The sequence below is a fragment of the Erpetoichthys calabaricus genome, chromosome 14 (genome assembly GCF_900747795.2).
Source record: "Erpetoichthys calabaricus chromosome 14, fErpCal1.3, whole genome shotgun sequence".
NCBI lineage: Eukaryota > Metazoa > Chordata > Cladistia > Polypteriformes > Polypteridae > Erpetoichthys > Erpetoichthys calabaricus.
The window spans coordinates 32,936,641-32,950,054 of record NC_041407.2 but is presented as its reverse complement, the minus strand read 5'-3'; the positions used below and the strand labels follow the sequence as shown (position 1 = coordinate 32,950,054).

General features: G+C 36.4%; 1 protein-coding gene across 1 annotated transcript in view; it reads left to right on the top strand.

The window, feature by feature from the left end:
• Positions 1-13,414, top strand: part of aspscr1 (ASPSCR1 tether for SLC2A4, UBX domain containing) — a 165,376-nt gene that overhangs the window by 28,000 nt on the left and 123,962 nt on the right. The window contains exon 2 of the mRNA XM_051936248.1: positions 8,689-8,744. Within this exon, the coding sequence (XP_051792208.1) occupies positions 8,689-8,744 (56 nt within the window). The remainder of the gene's footprint in view (positions 1-8,688; positions 8,745-13,414) is intronic.

Genomic DNA, 13,414 nt, shown 5'->3' with positions numbered 1-13,414 from the left:
CTTGCATTTCATGTTGTTATTTTTTATCACATTTTCACAGTACTTTTTTTTATTTTTATTTTATTTATTTGTGTATTTATCCATTTATCAATCCAATTTCTTAAACCACTTTATCCTGAGTAAAGGCAGAGTCACAGGTAAGCTGGAACCTATACCAGAAGAATAAAGCTGTTCTCTTTGCCAATTAAATATCACACAAATCTCATTCATCATATTTACATTGTGCCAACTTTGCCAGTCATTATGACCCTTGAAACCATGTCGGGACAAGAAAAACTCAACTGAAATTTTAAAACGGCATCCATCTTGTCACAAAATTATTAAACATTTAACACTTTACAATGGCAATTGAGCAGCATAGTGAAACCTGTTCATTGGAATTGGCAAGTTTGCCAGCCAGTTTAACCCCTGAACTCACTTTGGACCAGGCAAATCTCCACTGCAGCATAAAAAAGGAATCTTGTCACAAAGCTACGACAATAAGGGTGAGAAAATGCTGCACAACCCTCTACGGCACCTGTTCAACATCAGTGTTAATTTTAGTCATTAAAATGGGAATGATACAAGACAGGTAGTCACATTGGTCTGTGCAAAACTCAACTGCAGCATAACAAAGGCATCTGTATTTTCTCAGAACTAGTGTAGCCCATTGCCATCTAACCCTCTACAGTGCCTGTTAAACATCTAATTCCATTCGCTAGATATGGGAATGTGGCAACTTTGTCTGTCAATTTGACCAATGTGTAATGTATATAACAAAGGCATCTGTCTTGTCACAAAGCCATGAAAATGAGGGCTGCCCAACATCACTTAAAGCTTTACTGTGCCCATTAAACATCAGAGTACATCATACTCATTAGATGTGACTGTGTGCCAAGTTAGTCATTGAGCTGGGCAAAAGCGAACTGTCATTTAACAAAGGCACCTGTCTTTTTGCAAAACTTTGAAAATTAAGTTGGTCTAATTTTATGTAACTCCTTTGTATCCGATCAGTTATAAAATGTGGGAAACTGATTTCTTTTTTTCAAATAAAGGGCCTATCTTAGTGATGCACGTTAATATTTTTATGCTGCAGAATGTTTGTGCTGGCTCTTAATGTTGAATAAGTAACTGCTTTGCACAAGTTGTGTAAATAAGAAACTGGCTGGAAGCAAATAACTTCAGGCTAATGTGAAATGGTCACGTTCTCCGTTGGCTTTACGCCAGACCTCCCAAAGACTTGCAGGTGTAGTAAATCGAGGGTCCAATGGCTCATCCCTGTGACAAATTAGTGTCACAGCCAGGACTGATTGTTCACTAAGTGCTGCTAGGGAAAATTCTGGTCCCCAAGACCTCCAGTTGAATCACAAACATATATGGTGTGTCAAAAATAACTCTTACCATTTCATCTTTGTGGCACATGCATAATAACAAAAATCAATTGTTTCCGATTTGATAAAAAAATAATGCCTTGTGCGTCCAGAGATGTATTTTTGACAGTTTTATGCCTGAGAATTTTACTCGTAATTTCCAGAAGCAAGCGAATCTTTCAGAAGTAAGCATAACTTTCAGGAGAGCAAGTGTAGTTGACACATGTGAAATGTAAATTTGTCTTAAATTATTATGAGTTATGAGTCCATAAGAGTCCTTCATTTTCCCAGAAGACAGTTGCCATGAGTTTGCCTACAGATTTTTCTGTCTTGAACTTTTTTTGGGTTGGGGATGACTTATGCTTCAACTACACTGACCCCATTTTAGACTCTGGAACTGTGTGAAAGACCCAAGTCTCCCCTCCAGTCACCAAACGATGAATAAAAATGAGCATGGTCGCCATATAGCATCTATAAGTTCTCCTGACAGCACCGGTGCCTTGTGTCCTTTTCACATGGCCTCTACATTCTTGGAACCCATCTTGCACTGACTTTTGACATGCCCAGCTTTTCATGAATTATTTATTGTCTGGCAAAGTTAACTTGCACATTTCTGAGGAAGTTGCTTCCACAGGCCGTCAAGTGTTAAGGTCAACTTCAATGGACACTCTATCCCACTTTAACTGCTTGCTCCAAAATTTTACTTTATAGGATGATGGGGCATACTCGCCATAAACTGTAGTCATGCATTCATGGATCTCCTTTGGCTTTTTCCCTTTTGTGAGAAATTTGATAAATCCAATTCAGTTGTCCAGATCCTATAACTTGTATGAATATGTGCCGGTCAAACGCATTTTCTTACTTGATTCGCATGAGGACTCTCCTGAATTCCTGACTCTTGGAATGTTAGACTCTCACTGAGCCACAACTGTGCATGAGTAACCTTAAGATATGTCACGACATGCCCGGACTTATTTCAAAGTGCTTGCTATTTTCTTTCATACTCTAGTAGATAACTGAACACCCCTCATATCAATCTCCATAGCAGTGCTGTTGTTAGTGGTGCATCAGTTATGGCAAATTTAGAAATTTAGAAGTAGTGCCTTATAATTTGCCAATAAAATTAATTGCTTCTAAATTCCCATAGCTGGCTTAAAAAAAATTCAAATATATTTCCTCTCTACATCTATAATAATAAAAGGCAAAGCCCTCACTGACTGATTCACTCACTCACTGACTGACTGACTCACTCATCACTAATTGTCCAACTTCCCGTGTAGGTGGAAGGCTGAAATTTGGCAGGCTCATTCCTTACAGCTTACTTACAAAAGTTAGGCAGGTTTCATTTCAAAATTATACGCGTAATGGTCATAACTGGAACCTCTTTTTTGTCTATATACTGTAATGGAAGGCAGCAAGATGGCCGTAGGAGACTGAGTTGCGTGTCGCGTCATCACGCCTCCCACGTAATCACGTGAACTGACTGTGAACTCAGTACGTAGAAAAGAAGGAGGAGCCCCAAAGAGCGCTGAAGAAAACATTCATTACACAATTGACAAGGCAGCGAAACAATAAGAAGCGAGTGAGTGACGCATACAAGCATCTTCATAAGACACGAGGTATAAAAAAGCACGGTGTAAACCGTAAGTCTAAATTAACTTTATAGAGACGCTCCCGCTGCCGTTTGCAATACCATATTCGCGAGATACAAGTTTAATGAGAAGACACGAGGTATAAAAAAGCACGGTGTAAACCGTAACCTTAAATTAACTTTATTGAAACGCTCCCGCTGCCGTTTGCAATGCTATATTCGCGAGATACAAGTTTAATGAGAAGACACGAGGTATAAACGAGAGTTTGCATCACTTTGTAACAGAGTTAAAATTGCTGTAGCGAGAAACTTTTAACTGCCGGGTCTTAGCTAACATTAAATAAACCCGTGGACATCGCAACATCACACAAGAGAGCGGCTCACGTGAAGTGACTGAACGCAGCAGGAGTGATCACTTCCATGAATCAAACCTGTTCAAAAAACACATTACACAATTGATAAGGTAGGAAAAGAATATGAAACAAAGCACGGTATAAACCGTAACTTTAAGTTTATAGAAACGCTGCCGTTTGCAATACCATATTCGCCCCTGCGAAGCGCGGTGATTTTGCTATATATATTAAACTATTTCAACCATTGTATGATCTGCTTCTCGCAACTGAAAGAGGGCAACGTGGCAGAAGTTAGCCGACTTGCTCACCAACCACAAGCGTTACCTGGTAGGTAACCACCCATACAATCAGATTGTGAATCAGACTACGAATGCCTGCAATGTAATTACCCCGATCTACATGCTGTCAAATGAACGAACCACACACCGTGGCACAACGTTAGGGGCTTCGCCTCTACGTCCGAGGATCGATTCCCGTAAGGGAGTGCAGTGACTGTGTGCTCCTGATGAGCCCACAATTACGGCGAAACACGTGTCGCATACTATGCATCTTCAAAGCACGGTGTAAACAGTAAGTTTAAATTGAGTTTATAGAAACGCTCCCGCTGCCGTTTGCAATACCATATTAGATGACTTTGTAACAGAGTTAAAATTGCTGGAGCGATAAATTTTTAACTGCCGGGTAATGTCGCGTGTTCTTGGGTAGGTACACCAAAAAATGTATACATTTATGCATGTAATGGGCAAACAAAAAATGTACTATACCCGAAAGCACTACAGTAGTACTCAATGTATCTTTACTTCTTAAATGTTAATGTTTTACTGTTTAATAATTTATACGCTTCTTATATGTTATTCAGATTCTTTTATCAAAATACCAGTAACAGCGCACTGCACGATAACGTGGAGTGAATATACTTGATATGACCATTCATAGTATTTATCCTCTTTCTCTGTACGTTTACCATTCGTTTGCTCAGAGGTTGATGCGCTTGCTGCTTAATGAGCAGCTCTTCACCCTAGCGTCCCGCTGCTTCTCTTCTTTCGTCGGCATCTTTTCCCGTTAAAACTGATTTTTTTTAAAACTTAGTATGTTTTCTTTAATTTTTCAGTTAAGCTGGCACTTAAGTCTTCAATCTGCCTCAAGAATGATTAGCGGAGGTGGTAGACAATGAAAACGTCAGCTGTACGCATCCGCCACGCACGCACTGGTGCGCGCAGCTGTGAGTTGACTCTACAATAAAATAAAATAAAGATAAAAAGAGTAATAACTTGCAGCACCGCTATTCAATTACACTTGCCTAACGCCTCTCCTAAGAGGGAAATACTGTGGGATCTGGGCATCCGTCAAAGCAGCAATCACAAGCCCGATTAGAAAGCGGGAAGCTGTGATTTGTCCTCTCCCTCCCATGTAACAATCACAGCCCGTGTTGCAATGCACTATGTATGTATATGTATATATGTGTATGTATGTGTATATATATATATATATATATATGTTCATATGTGTGGGAAAGCGAATAGTAGACGTGACGTAGTATATGTGTACCAAATTTCAAGTCAATAGGTGAAACGGTTTGCGAGCTACAGGTGATTTAAAATCCTGGACAGACAAACGAATAGCCACGGTAGCGTATTATAGAAGAACATTTTACTGTTTAATAATTTATATTTATATGCAATGTGCTTCTTATATATTACTTCATATTCTCATATGATAATGATGTTAATGTTGTTTATATTGATTCCTATGTTATTGTAAGTGCCCTTTATTTGTGGAAAAATAAATTTGGCAATTAAACTTATTTTATACATACATTTTATTTTTTTCTCTTGCACTCAGTGAGCGAATCCACTGGGTAATCAGCTATATATATATATATATATATATATATATATATATATATATATATACATATAGATATATATATATATATATATATATATATATATATACATATAGATATAGATATAGATATAGATATATAGAGATATATATATATATATATATATATATATATATATATATATATATATATATATATATATAGAGATATATATATATATATATAGATATATATATATATAGATAGATATATAGATACAGTGGTGTGAAAAACTATTTGCCCCCTTCCTGATTTCTTATTCTTTTGCATGTTTGTCACACAAAATGTTTCTGATCATCAAACACATTTAACCATTAGTCAAATATAACACAAGTAAACACAAAATGCAGTTTTTAAATGATGGTTTTTATTATTTAGGGAGAAAAAAAATCCAAACCTACATGGCCTTGTGTGAAAAAGTAATTGCCCCCTTGTTAAAAAATAACCTAACTGTGGTGTATCACACCTGAGTTCAATTTCCGTAGCCACCCCCAGGCCTGATTACTGCCACACCTGTTTCAATCAAGAAATCACTTAAATAGGAGCTGCCTGACACAGAGAAGTAGACCAAAAGCACCTCAAAAGCTAGACATCATGCCAAGATCCAAAGAAATTCAGGAACAAATGAGAACAGAAGTAATTGAGATCTATCAGTCTGGTAAAGGTTATAAAGCCATTTCTAAAGCTTTGGGACTCCAGTGAACCACAGTGAGAGCCATTATCCACAAATGGCAAAAACATGGAACAGTGGTGAACCTTCCCAGGAGTGGCCGGCCGACCAAAATTACCCCAAGAGCGCAGAGACGACTCATCCGAGAGGTCACAAAAGACCCCAGGACAACGTCTAAAGAACTGCAGGCCTCACTTGCCTCAATTAAGGTCAGTGTTCACGACTCCACCATAAGAAAGAGACTGGGCAAAAACGGCCTGCATGGCAGATGTCCAAGACGCAAACCACTGTTAAGCAAAAAGAACATTAGGGCTCGTCTCAATTTTGCTAAGAAACATCTCAATGATTGCCAAGACTTTTGGGAAAATACCTTGTGGACTGATGAGACAAAAGTTGAACTTTTTGGAAGGCAAATGTCCCGTTACATCTGGCGTAAAAGGAACACAGCATTTCAGAAAAAGAACATCATACCAACAGTAAAATATGGTGGTGGTAGTGTGATGGTCTGGGGTTGTTTTGCTGCTTCAGGACCTGGAAGGCTTGCTGTGATAGATGGAACCATGAATTCTACTGTCTACCAAAAAATCCTGAAGGAGAATGTCCGGCCATCTGTTCGTCAACTCAAGCTGAAGCGATCTTGGGTGCTGCAACAGGACAATGACCCAAAACACACCAGCAAATCCACCTCTGAATGGCTGAAGAAAAACAAAATGAAGACTTTGGAGTGGCCTAGTCAAAGTCCTGACCTGAATCCAATTGAGATGCAATGGCGGTTCATGCTAGAAAACCCTCAAATAAAGCTGAATTACAACAATTTTGCAAAGATGAGTGGGCCAAAATTCCTCCAGAGCGCTGTAATAGACTCATTGCAAGTTATCGCAAACGCTTGATTGCAGTTATTGCTGCTAAGGGTGGCCCAACCAGTTATTAGGTCCAGGGGGCAATTACTTTTTCACACAGGGCCATGTAGGTTTGGATTTTTTTTTCTCCCTAAATAATAAAAACCACCATTTACAAACTGCATTTTGTGTTTACTTGTGTTATATTTGACTAATGGTTAAATGTGTTTGATGATCAGAAACATTTTGTGTGACAAACATGCAAAAGAATAAGAAATCAGGAAGGGGGCAAATAGTTTTTCACACCACTGTATATATAGATATATATATAGATATAGATATAGATATAGATAGATATATATATATATATATAGATAGATATAGATAGATATAGATATATATATATATATATATATATATATATATACAGTAATCCCTCACTTATCGCGGGAGATAGGTTCCAAGGCTGACCGCGATAACTGAATTTCCGCGAAGTAGAGACACCATATTTATTTAATTATTTAACATGTATTTGGACGTTTTTAAACCCTCCCTGTATTGTTTACAACCCACCATTTACTCTATTAATAACAGGGACGACTGCTAAGCAATATGAAATCGGTAGATAAGTTTACACTTACTGTATGGCGAAGTACACGTAGCAGCTTGTAGGCAGTCATGATGTCGTCGACCTTGTTGCAAAGATTCCTAAAGCAGATTCCATCCAGACTACTGCCTTATCACGTCCACTTGCAACTCGTTTTGCACCCTGCCTAAAGGACACTGCGGCCGTAGATCTTATATGCTTTTCCTCCTTTTTAGATAAAAAGAATCGTGGACTCATTTATGCTGTAATGGTGTCCTCCAGCAGTGTAGCTGTTCCCTTCCTTCAACATATCCAAAACTTTTACCTTTTCTGCAATCATTTGCATCTTCTGTGCAGTAGCACGTTAATGCTGCATGAGTGAGATGAGACTTCCTGGTTAATGCAATGCTCTGTCACTGAGCCAATCAGCAGCACACAGGAACTTAACTGCGTGCTCTGATTGGGTAGCTTCTCAGCCATCCGCCAATAGCATCTCTTGTATGAAATCAACTGGGCAAACCAACTTAAGAAGCAAGTAAAAAGACCCATTGTCCGCAGAAACCCGCGAAGCAGTGAAAAATCCACGTTATATATTTGGATATGCTTACATATAAAATCCGCGAAGTCGTGAATCCACGAAAAGTGAACCGCGAAGTAGCGAGGGATTACTGTATATATATATATATATATATATATATATATATATATATGTGTATGTATGTGTATATATATATGTTGATATATGTATATATATGTGGATGTGTATATGTATATATATATGTACAGTATATATGTATATATGTTTATGTATATATATGTTTACATAACCTCTTTAACACACTACTTCTCCGCTGCGAAGCGCGGGTATTTTGCTAGTCAGTTATATATTGTGACAAGAAATAATGCGCGTTTTTTTTTTTTTTTTTTTTTTTGCGCTGATGTAATGTTCAGTGTTATTCATTTCTGCTAAAATTATTAACTGAGTGATGTTGCCACCATAAGAGTTATCAGCCACATTAAAGTAAAATTTAAGCCATTATAATTAGATACTGATATGGCAGGAACACCCATTTATTTGTTTTTTAAAAATAATGGACTACTTCAACAATGCACATAGTAAAACTGTTTTGACTTACGTCAGCTTAAACTGGAGAAAAATAAAATCTTTCTGAATAAATAAATGTTTGACAAATCAAGTAATTACTCCAGATACTTTCAAGGGGATAGATTTTGACATTAACACAATGCACTGATATTATCCTGATGTTATCCTGAATGTATTTTTGATTGATAAGTGTCCTATTCAATAACTTAAAAAAACAATAAAAAATAAACATAACATAATTGTGCTTCTCTTACAGTGTGTGTTTATCAAAATAATTAAATAATTCTGAGCTTTTGTTTGTATTTTTTAGGTCTTGGAAGAAGTATGCAATAAACAAAACTTCAGTGCTAAAGAATATGATCTAAAGTAAGTAATCTACTGGTGCAGCACACTGAATCATTAAAGGCAGGTATATAGTGGACACTGAAAGTGGAACCAAATGGTTTTGTGGTTTATTTTAACAGTTTAATGTTCACATTTTAATTGCTTGGTATTCATTTTCCATGTTTTCCACATATCCATTTGGTTTCCCACTGTGTACTCTGGTTTTTCTTCCGTATTCCCAACGTTTGCAAGACAGGTTTACTGTTGATTCTATATTAACCCCCTCTGTGTGTGTCTGTGTGTTTGTGTGGGGTGTTGGGGTAGGGGTCTGTGTTTGACCGGCACACATTCATACAGGTTATAGGATCTGGCCCCCTGAATTGAAATTACCAAATATGAGAATGTTATTTATGGTGGATATATTGATCAGTATTTTGGGGTGTTTGGGGACTAATATAGATATTAATTTATTAATACACTACTGCTGATTATTGGGATTATTTTGTTTTTACTGCAGCAAAGATTATTTTTAAATTAATTTTACTTTTTGTATAACAGTGCTTCTAAAGTTGCTGAGAGAGAGAGATAGATAGATAGATAGATAGATAGATAGATAGATAGATACTTTATTAATCCCAATGGGAAATTCACATTCTCCAGCAGCAGCATAATGATACAATAAATAATATTAAATTAAAGAATGATAATAATGCAGGTGAAAAACAGACAATAGCTTTGTATAATGTTAAATGTTAACGTTTACACCCCCGGGTGGAATTAAAGAGTCGCATAGTTTGGGGGAGGAACGATCTCCTCAGTCTGTCAGTGGAGCAGGACAGTGACAGCAGTCTGTCGCTGAAGCTGCTCCTTTGTCTGGAGATGACACTGTTTAGTGGATGCAGTGGATTCTCCAGATGGTACACTTGAACTGTGTGTTCTTTCTTGCCAGAGTAAAAGTGGCTTGTAAAATATTTTCTGATTTTAAAAAGGAATGACAACAACCACTAACAGCATAGCAGCAGAAGTTGTAATTCAAATTGATCCATCCACGTTTAATATTTAATGCTGCTATAGTTTTGGTTTCCTTTGCTGGGACTGTCTGAAAATGTCCCCTGTGACCCTACTCAGTATAAGATGTTTTTTAAATTGGAAGGATGGATGCTGTTAAAAGTAAGCAGCAGTTATATAAAGTAAGCAGCAGTTATATATCTAACTTGCAGTTTCCGCACATTGAAAGTCAAGCACACTTGCATGCCACAAAATAGGCAGTTTACATTTATGTATTTACATAAGTTTATTACAGTTTAAATATTCAAATCAGTGTAATATTGCTTATAGAAACTTTCTGGTTGTATTTTTTTATTGGGAAGTTTTTGTCATTAGTGAAATGGGCAACTTTCTGTTCACTATGAAAAGGAGGCTTTTTTAAGAAAGTTAAAAATGTCTATTTAATTTTGAATCCATCCTCTTTTTTTTAACAAGAGGACCTAGCTTATATCACTCTCCACCTTCCAGCTGAAGTTAATGTTTTTCTGTTTTCATGCATTTTCCACATGTACATTGTGATGCAATCAAGCAGAAAGTAGGTAAGCACATCCATCTTTCTGCCTATCTTCTACAGTGGGCCTACAAGAATTTTGTCCTTCAAAATTTCATGTGAAGTCATTCATCAATTTGTAGGAGTGCAGTAGCGTTCACATGCTACCCATGGGTTGTTTGTTCATGACTGGCTTGATCAAAGTTCCTCTGTACAGGATAAGTCTGGGCTGCAGTGAAGCTCTTCAAGTGAAACACAAAGCATTCCTAATAAAGGAGAGTGATATGAAGCGGTATAAAAGGTGAAACTGTTGCCTGTATTTAAGATCCACTGCTCATGTTTTGCTTGTTAATAGTGGTACTATGACTTGATGAAGAAACGATAGTATATTTTATTCACACAGTTGTATATTTTAAATATAAAACTTGTTTCTGAATTATTGGTTCAGATGACATTCCTACTGCAACCATAAAACTGAGTGACTGTGAGATGATATAAGCAGCCAGTGGAAAATTATTAAAGTATATTCATGTTACTGAGTAGTCACTAAACATAAATAATAAAGTAATGTTCTTTGCAAGCCATATGTTGTCTGGTCCATCTTAAATCACTCAGTGATTCTAATTACTTCTAGTGTCTGTTTTATTAAAACTCACTTGCACTTCAGAGTTTTTTTTTTTTAAATTTTTTTTTAACACAACATATTTAAAAACAAAGTACAAAAGAATAAACTGAAATGCACTTAGTACACATAATGCACAAGTATAAATAATTATCTTGATTGTACCTTGCGTATATTTGTGTATTTAGTGCTTATTCTAATATATTCAACAAGGAATAATTTTGAATAATTTAAAACACATCTTTTAAAACCGCCAGTGATAGTCAGAGATACCATCTATGTTCAACCCCCCCCTTCTCTGATGCTGTGGTATGTTTCAGCTCCCTGGAACCTTGTGTTTTAATTGAATGTGTATTTTTATAAATAAAAAAAACCAAAAAAAAAAACCATCGTCTTGGCTATACAGAATTTCTTAGTATTTTTTAAGGTTGACAACTGGAACAAAATTAATTTCTGCTTGTTAGTAGCAGAGACAATCAAGCTGAATTGTTTTCAGTTGCAGATTTTCTGTACAGTCTTATTAACACACATTTTAGTCTAGAGTTATGCTTCAACAAAGAACTCTGATTTATTAGTTGTCAGGAAATGGTTTTCTTTAAAAAAAAAAAAAAAAAAATAAAAAAAAAGTTTTACTATTTATTACCATTATTTTCATTTCACATGCACTCTGAAATCTGAATAGGCATATTTCACTTATATAAATATTGTCTTTTCTGTGCAACAGTAAAGAAGATAACTTTTCCCTTGTTTTTGAAGCAAAGTAATCAATATTATTACATCATGAGTTGTATTTTTCCACAGTTTTCTCCTTGAAATTAGGCATTTGTGAGCCCCATTTTATTTTGGGGGCGTATTAAATATTCAGTAATGTTTATTATGAAGAACAGAAGTATAAATAACAGTCAGTATATCTACAGTGTACAAGTTTGCCAGTTTGGATAGAATCCCCTCCCCAACTTTGAAAATTTTGGCTTGGTGGTAGCTATCGTTAATTCTTCTTAATAATATAATTTTGACAGTGTATCTCTTTACAAATGTACATCCATTAGATAAAAATAGTGGACCAACCATACGTTCTGCTGTGTTCCACTTGGCAGATTACCTCTAAACTGGCCAAAATATTGCGATTATGGCCAATATACTTACTGTAGTTTTTAGTGTCTGCAGGGAATTGTTGTGGGCAAGAATGCTTGCCCCAAAGATCGAAGTAGTTTATCAGGGAATGTAGATGTCAAATAGGTGTGGGCAATATGGCCAAAAATGTGTATATATATCACAATATGATTAAAAGTTATCATGGTTATGGTCCAATACAGGTACTTCTGTTGGCCAGATTTCATAGATTAATACTAAGTAGTTCTACTGTGATGTTTCTTTTCTTAAGGAGAATCTTAATCATCTGAAGTAATTGAAAAAAATAAGAAAAAAAATGTAATTTCATCATGTCGTACGGCATACAAAATATTACGTTACAACCTGAGTTATGGCAGAGGATGGATTGATACAAAGATGCAATTAGCTGTTTAATAGAACTTGAAAAGACTTTTTTTAGTTTCCCTTTAAGAAAGGACCCTGATCAACTCTGCTAGGTTTGGAGAACACTGCTTTCCCCCAAGGGGGATCACTGTCATCATAAGCCAAATACCTTGTTGTGAGTCTAGAGTCAGAGCATCTGACGTGCTGCACTGTTCATCACCCCTATTTTTAAACTGCTTAGTGTGCACAGTTTTATTCCCCACCATTCAGAAACTCTTCTTCCCCTTCTCTCAAAGGGCAAGTTGCACAATAGCAATGCAAAATACAAATATTAAGTTGTTGGGGCCCAACTATAATCTGATTCTGCTGTCCATAATGATTATTATAGTACACATTTTCTTAAGTACACATATGTTTATATAAATTGCTGAAATAAACAGTCCGTTCAGACATTCAAATTTAGCTATAGTAAGTTGAAGTCTTTACTGACTTTCATCTCCACAGCTGCACCAGAATATGTGGCTCTGTGTCAGAAGGACAAGTATTAAAGGTGGCTTCCTGATGCTCTGAACTGCAGCAGAAATAATACATGAAAATTTCTACCTGTACCACGCACCCCAACTTTCCAATAATATATAGCAGAAAAATAGCCAATAGGTAATTAGGGGTCAGAACCAGAAGGAAACCTTTGTGTGAATTAAGAAAATTATCACAAAAAATGTGGAGCATGAATGTCAAAATCGGGAATCCTGCAATGATCCTTGGAGCTTCAGCCCTTCCAGTTAACAATATGAGTGCACCCTCATCTCTTGAATTGAAAATCTTCTGAATCAGAAATTTCTGTATACCCACTACCTTTACCTTGGGAGAGGTTGCAGTTGATGACTGTAGTGACTAGAAAATTCGGGTTAAAATGAGACACCTGAAAGGATGGTTGCAAATGGCAAAGACTTGAAAGAGTTAAATTATGTGATTCCAGACCAGTCCATTTCAAAATTGAAAAATAAAAAATATGAGGGCTGTTTTCCAAGAGAAGAACCTTCAAATAGATGTCTTGCATCACAAGCCACTCCTTCT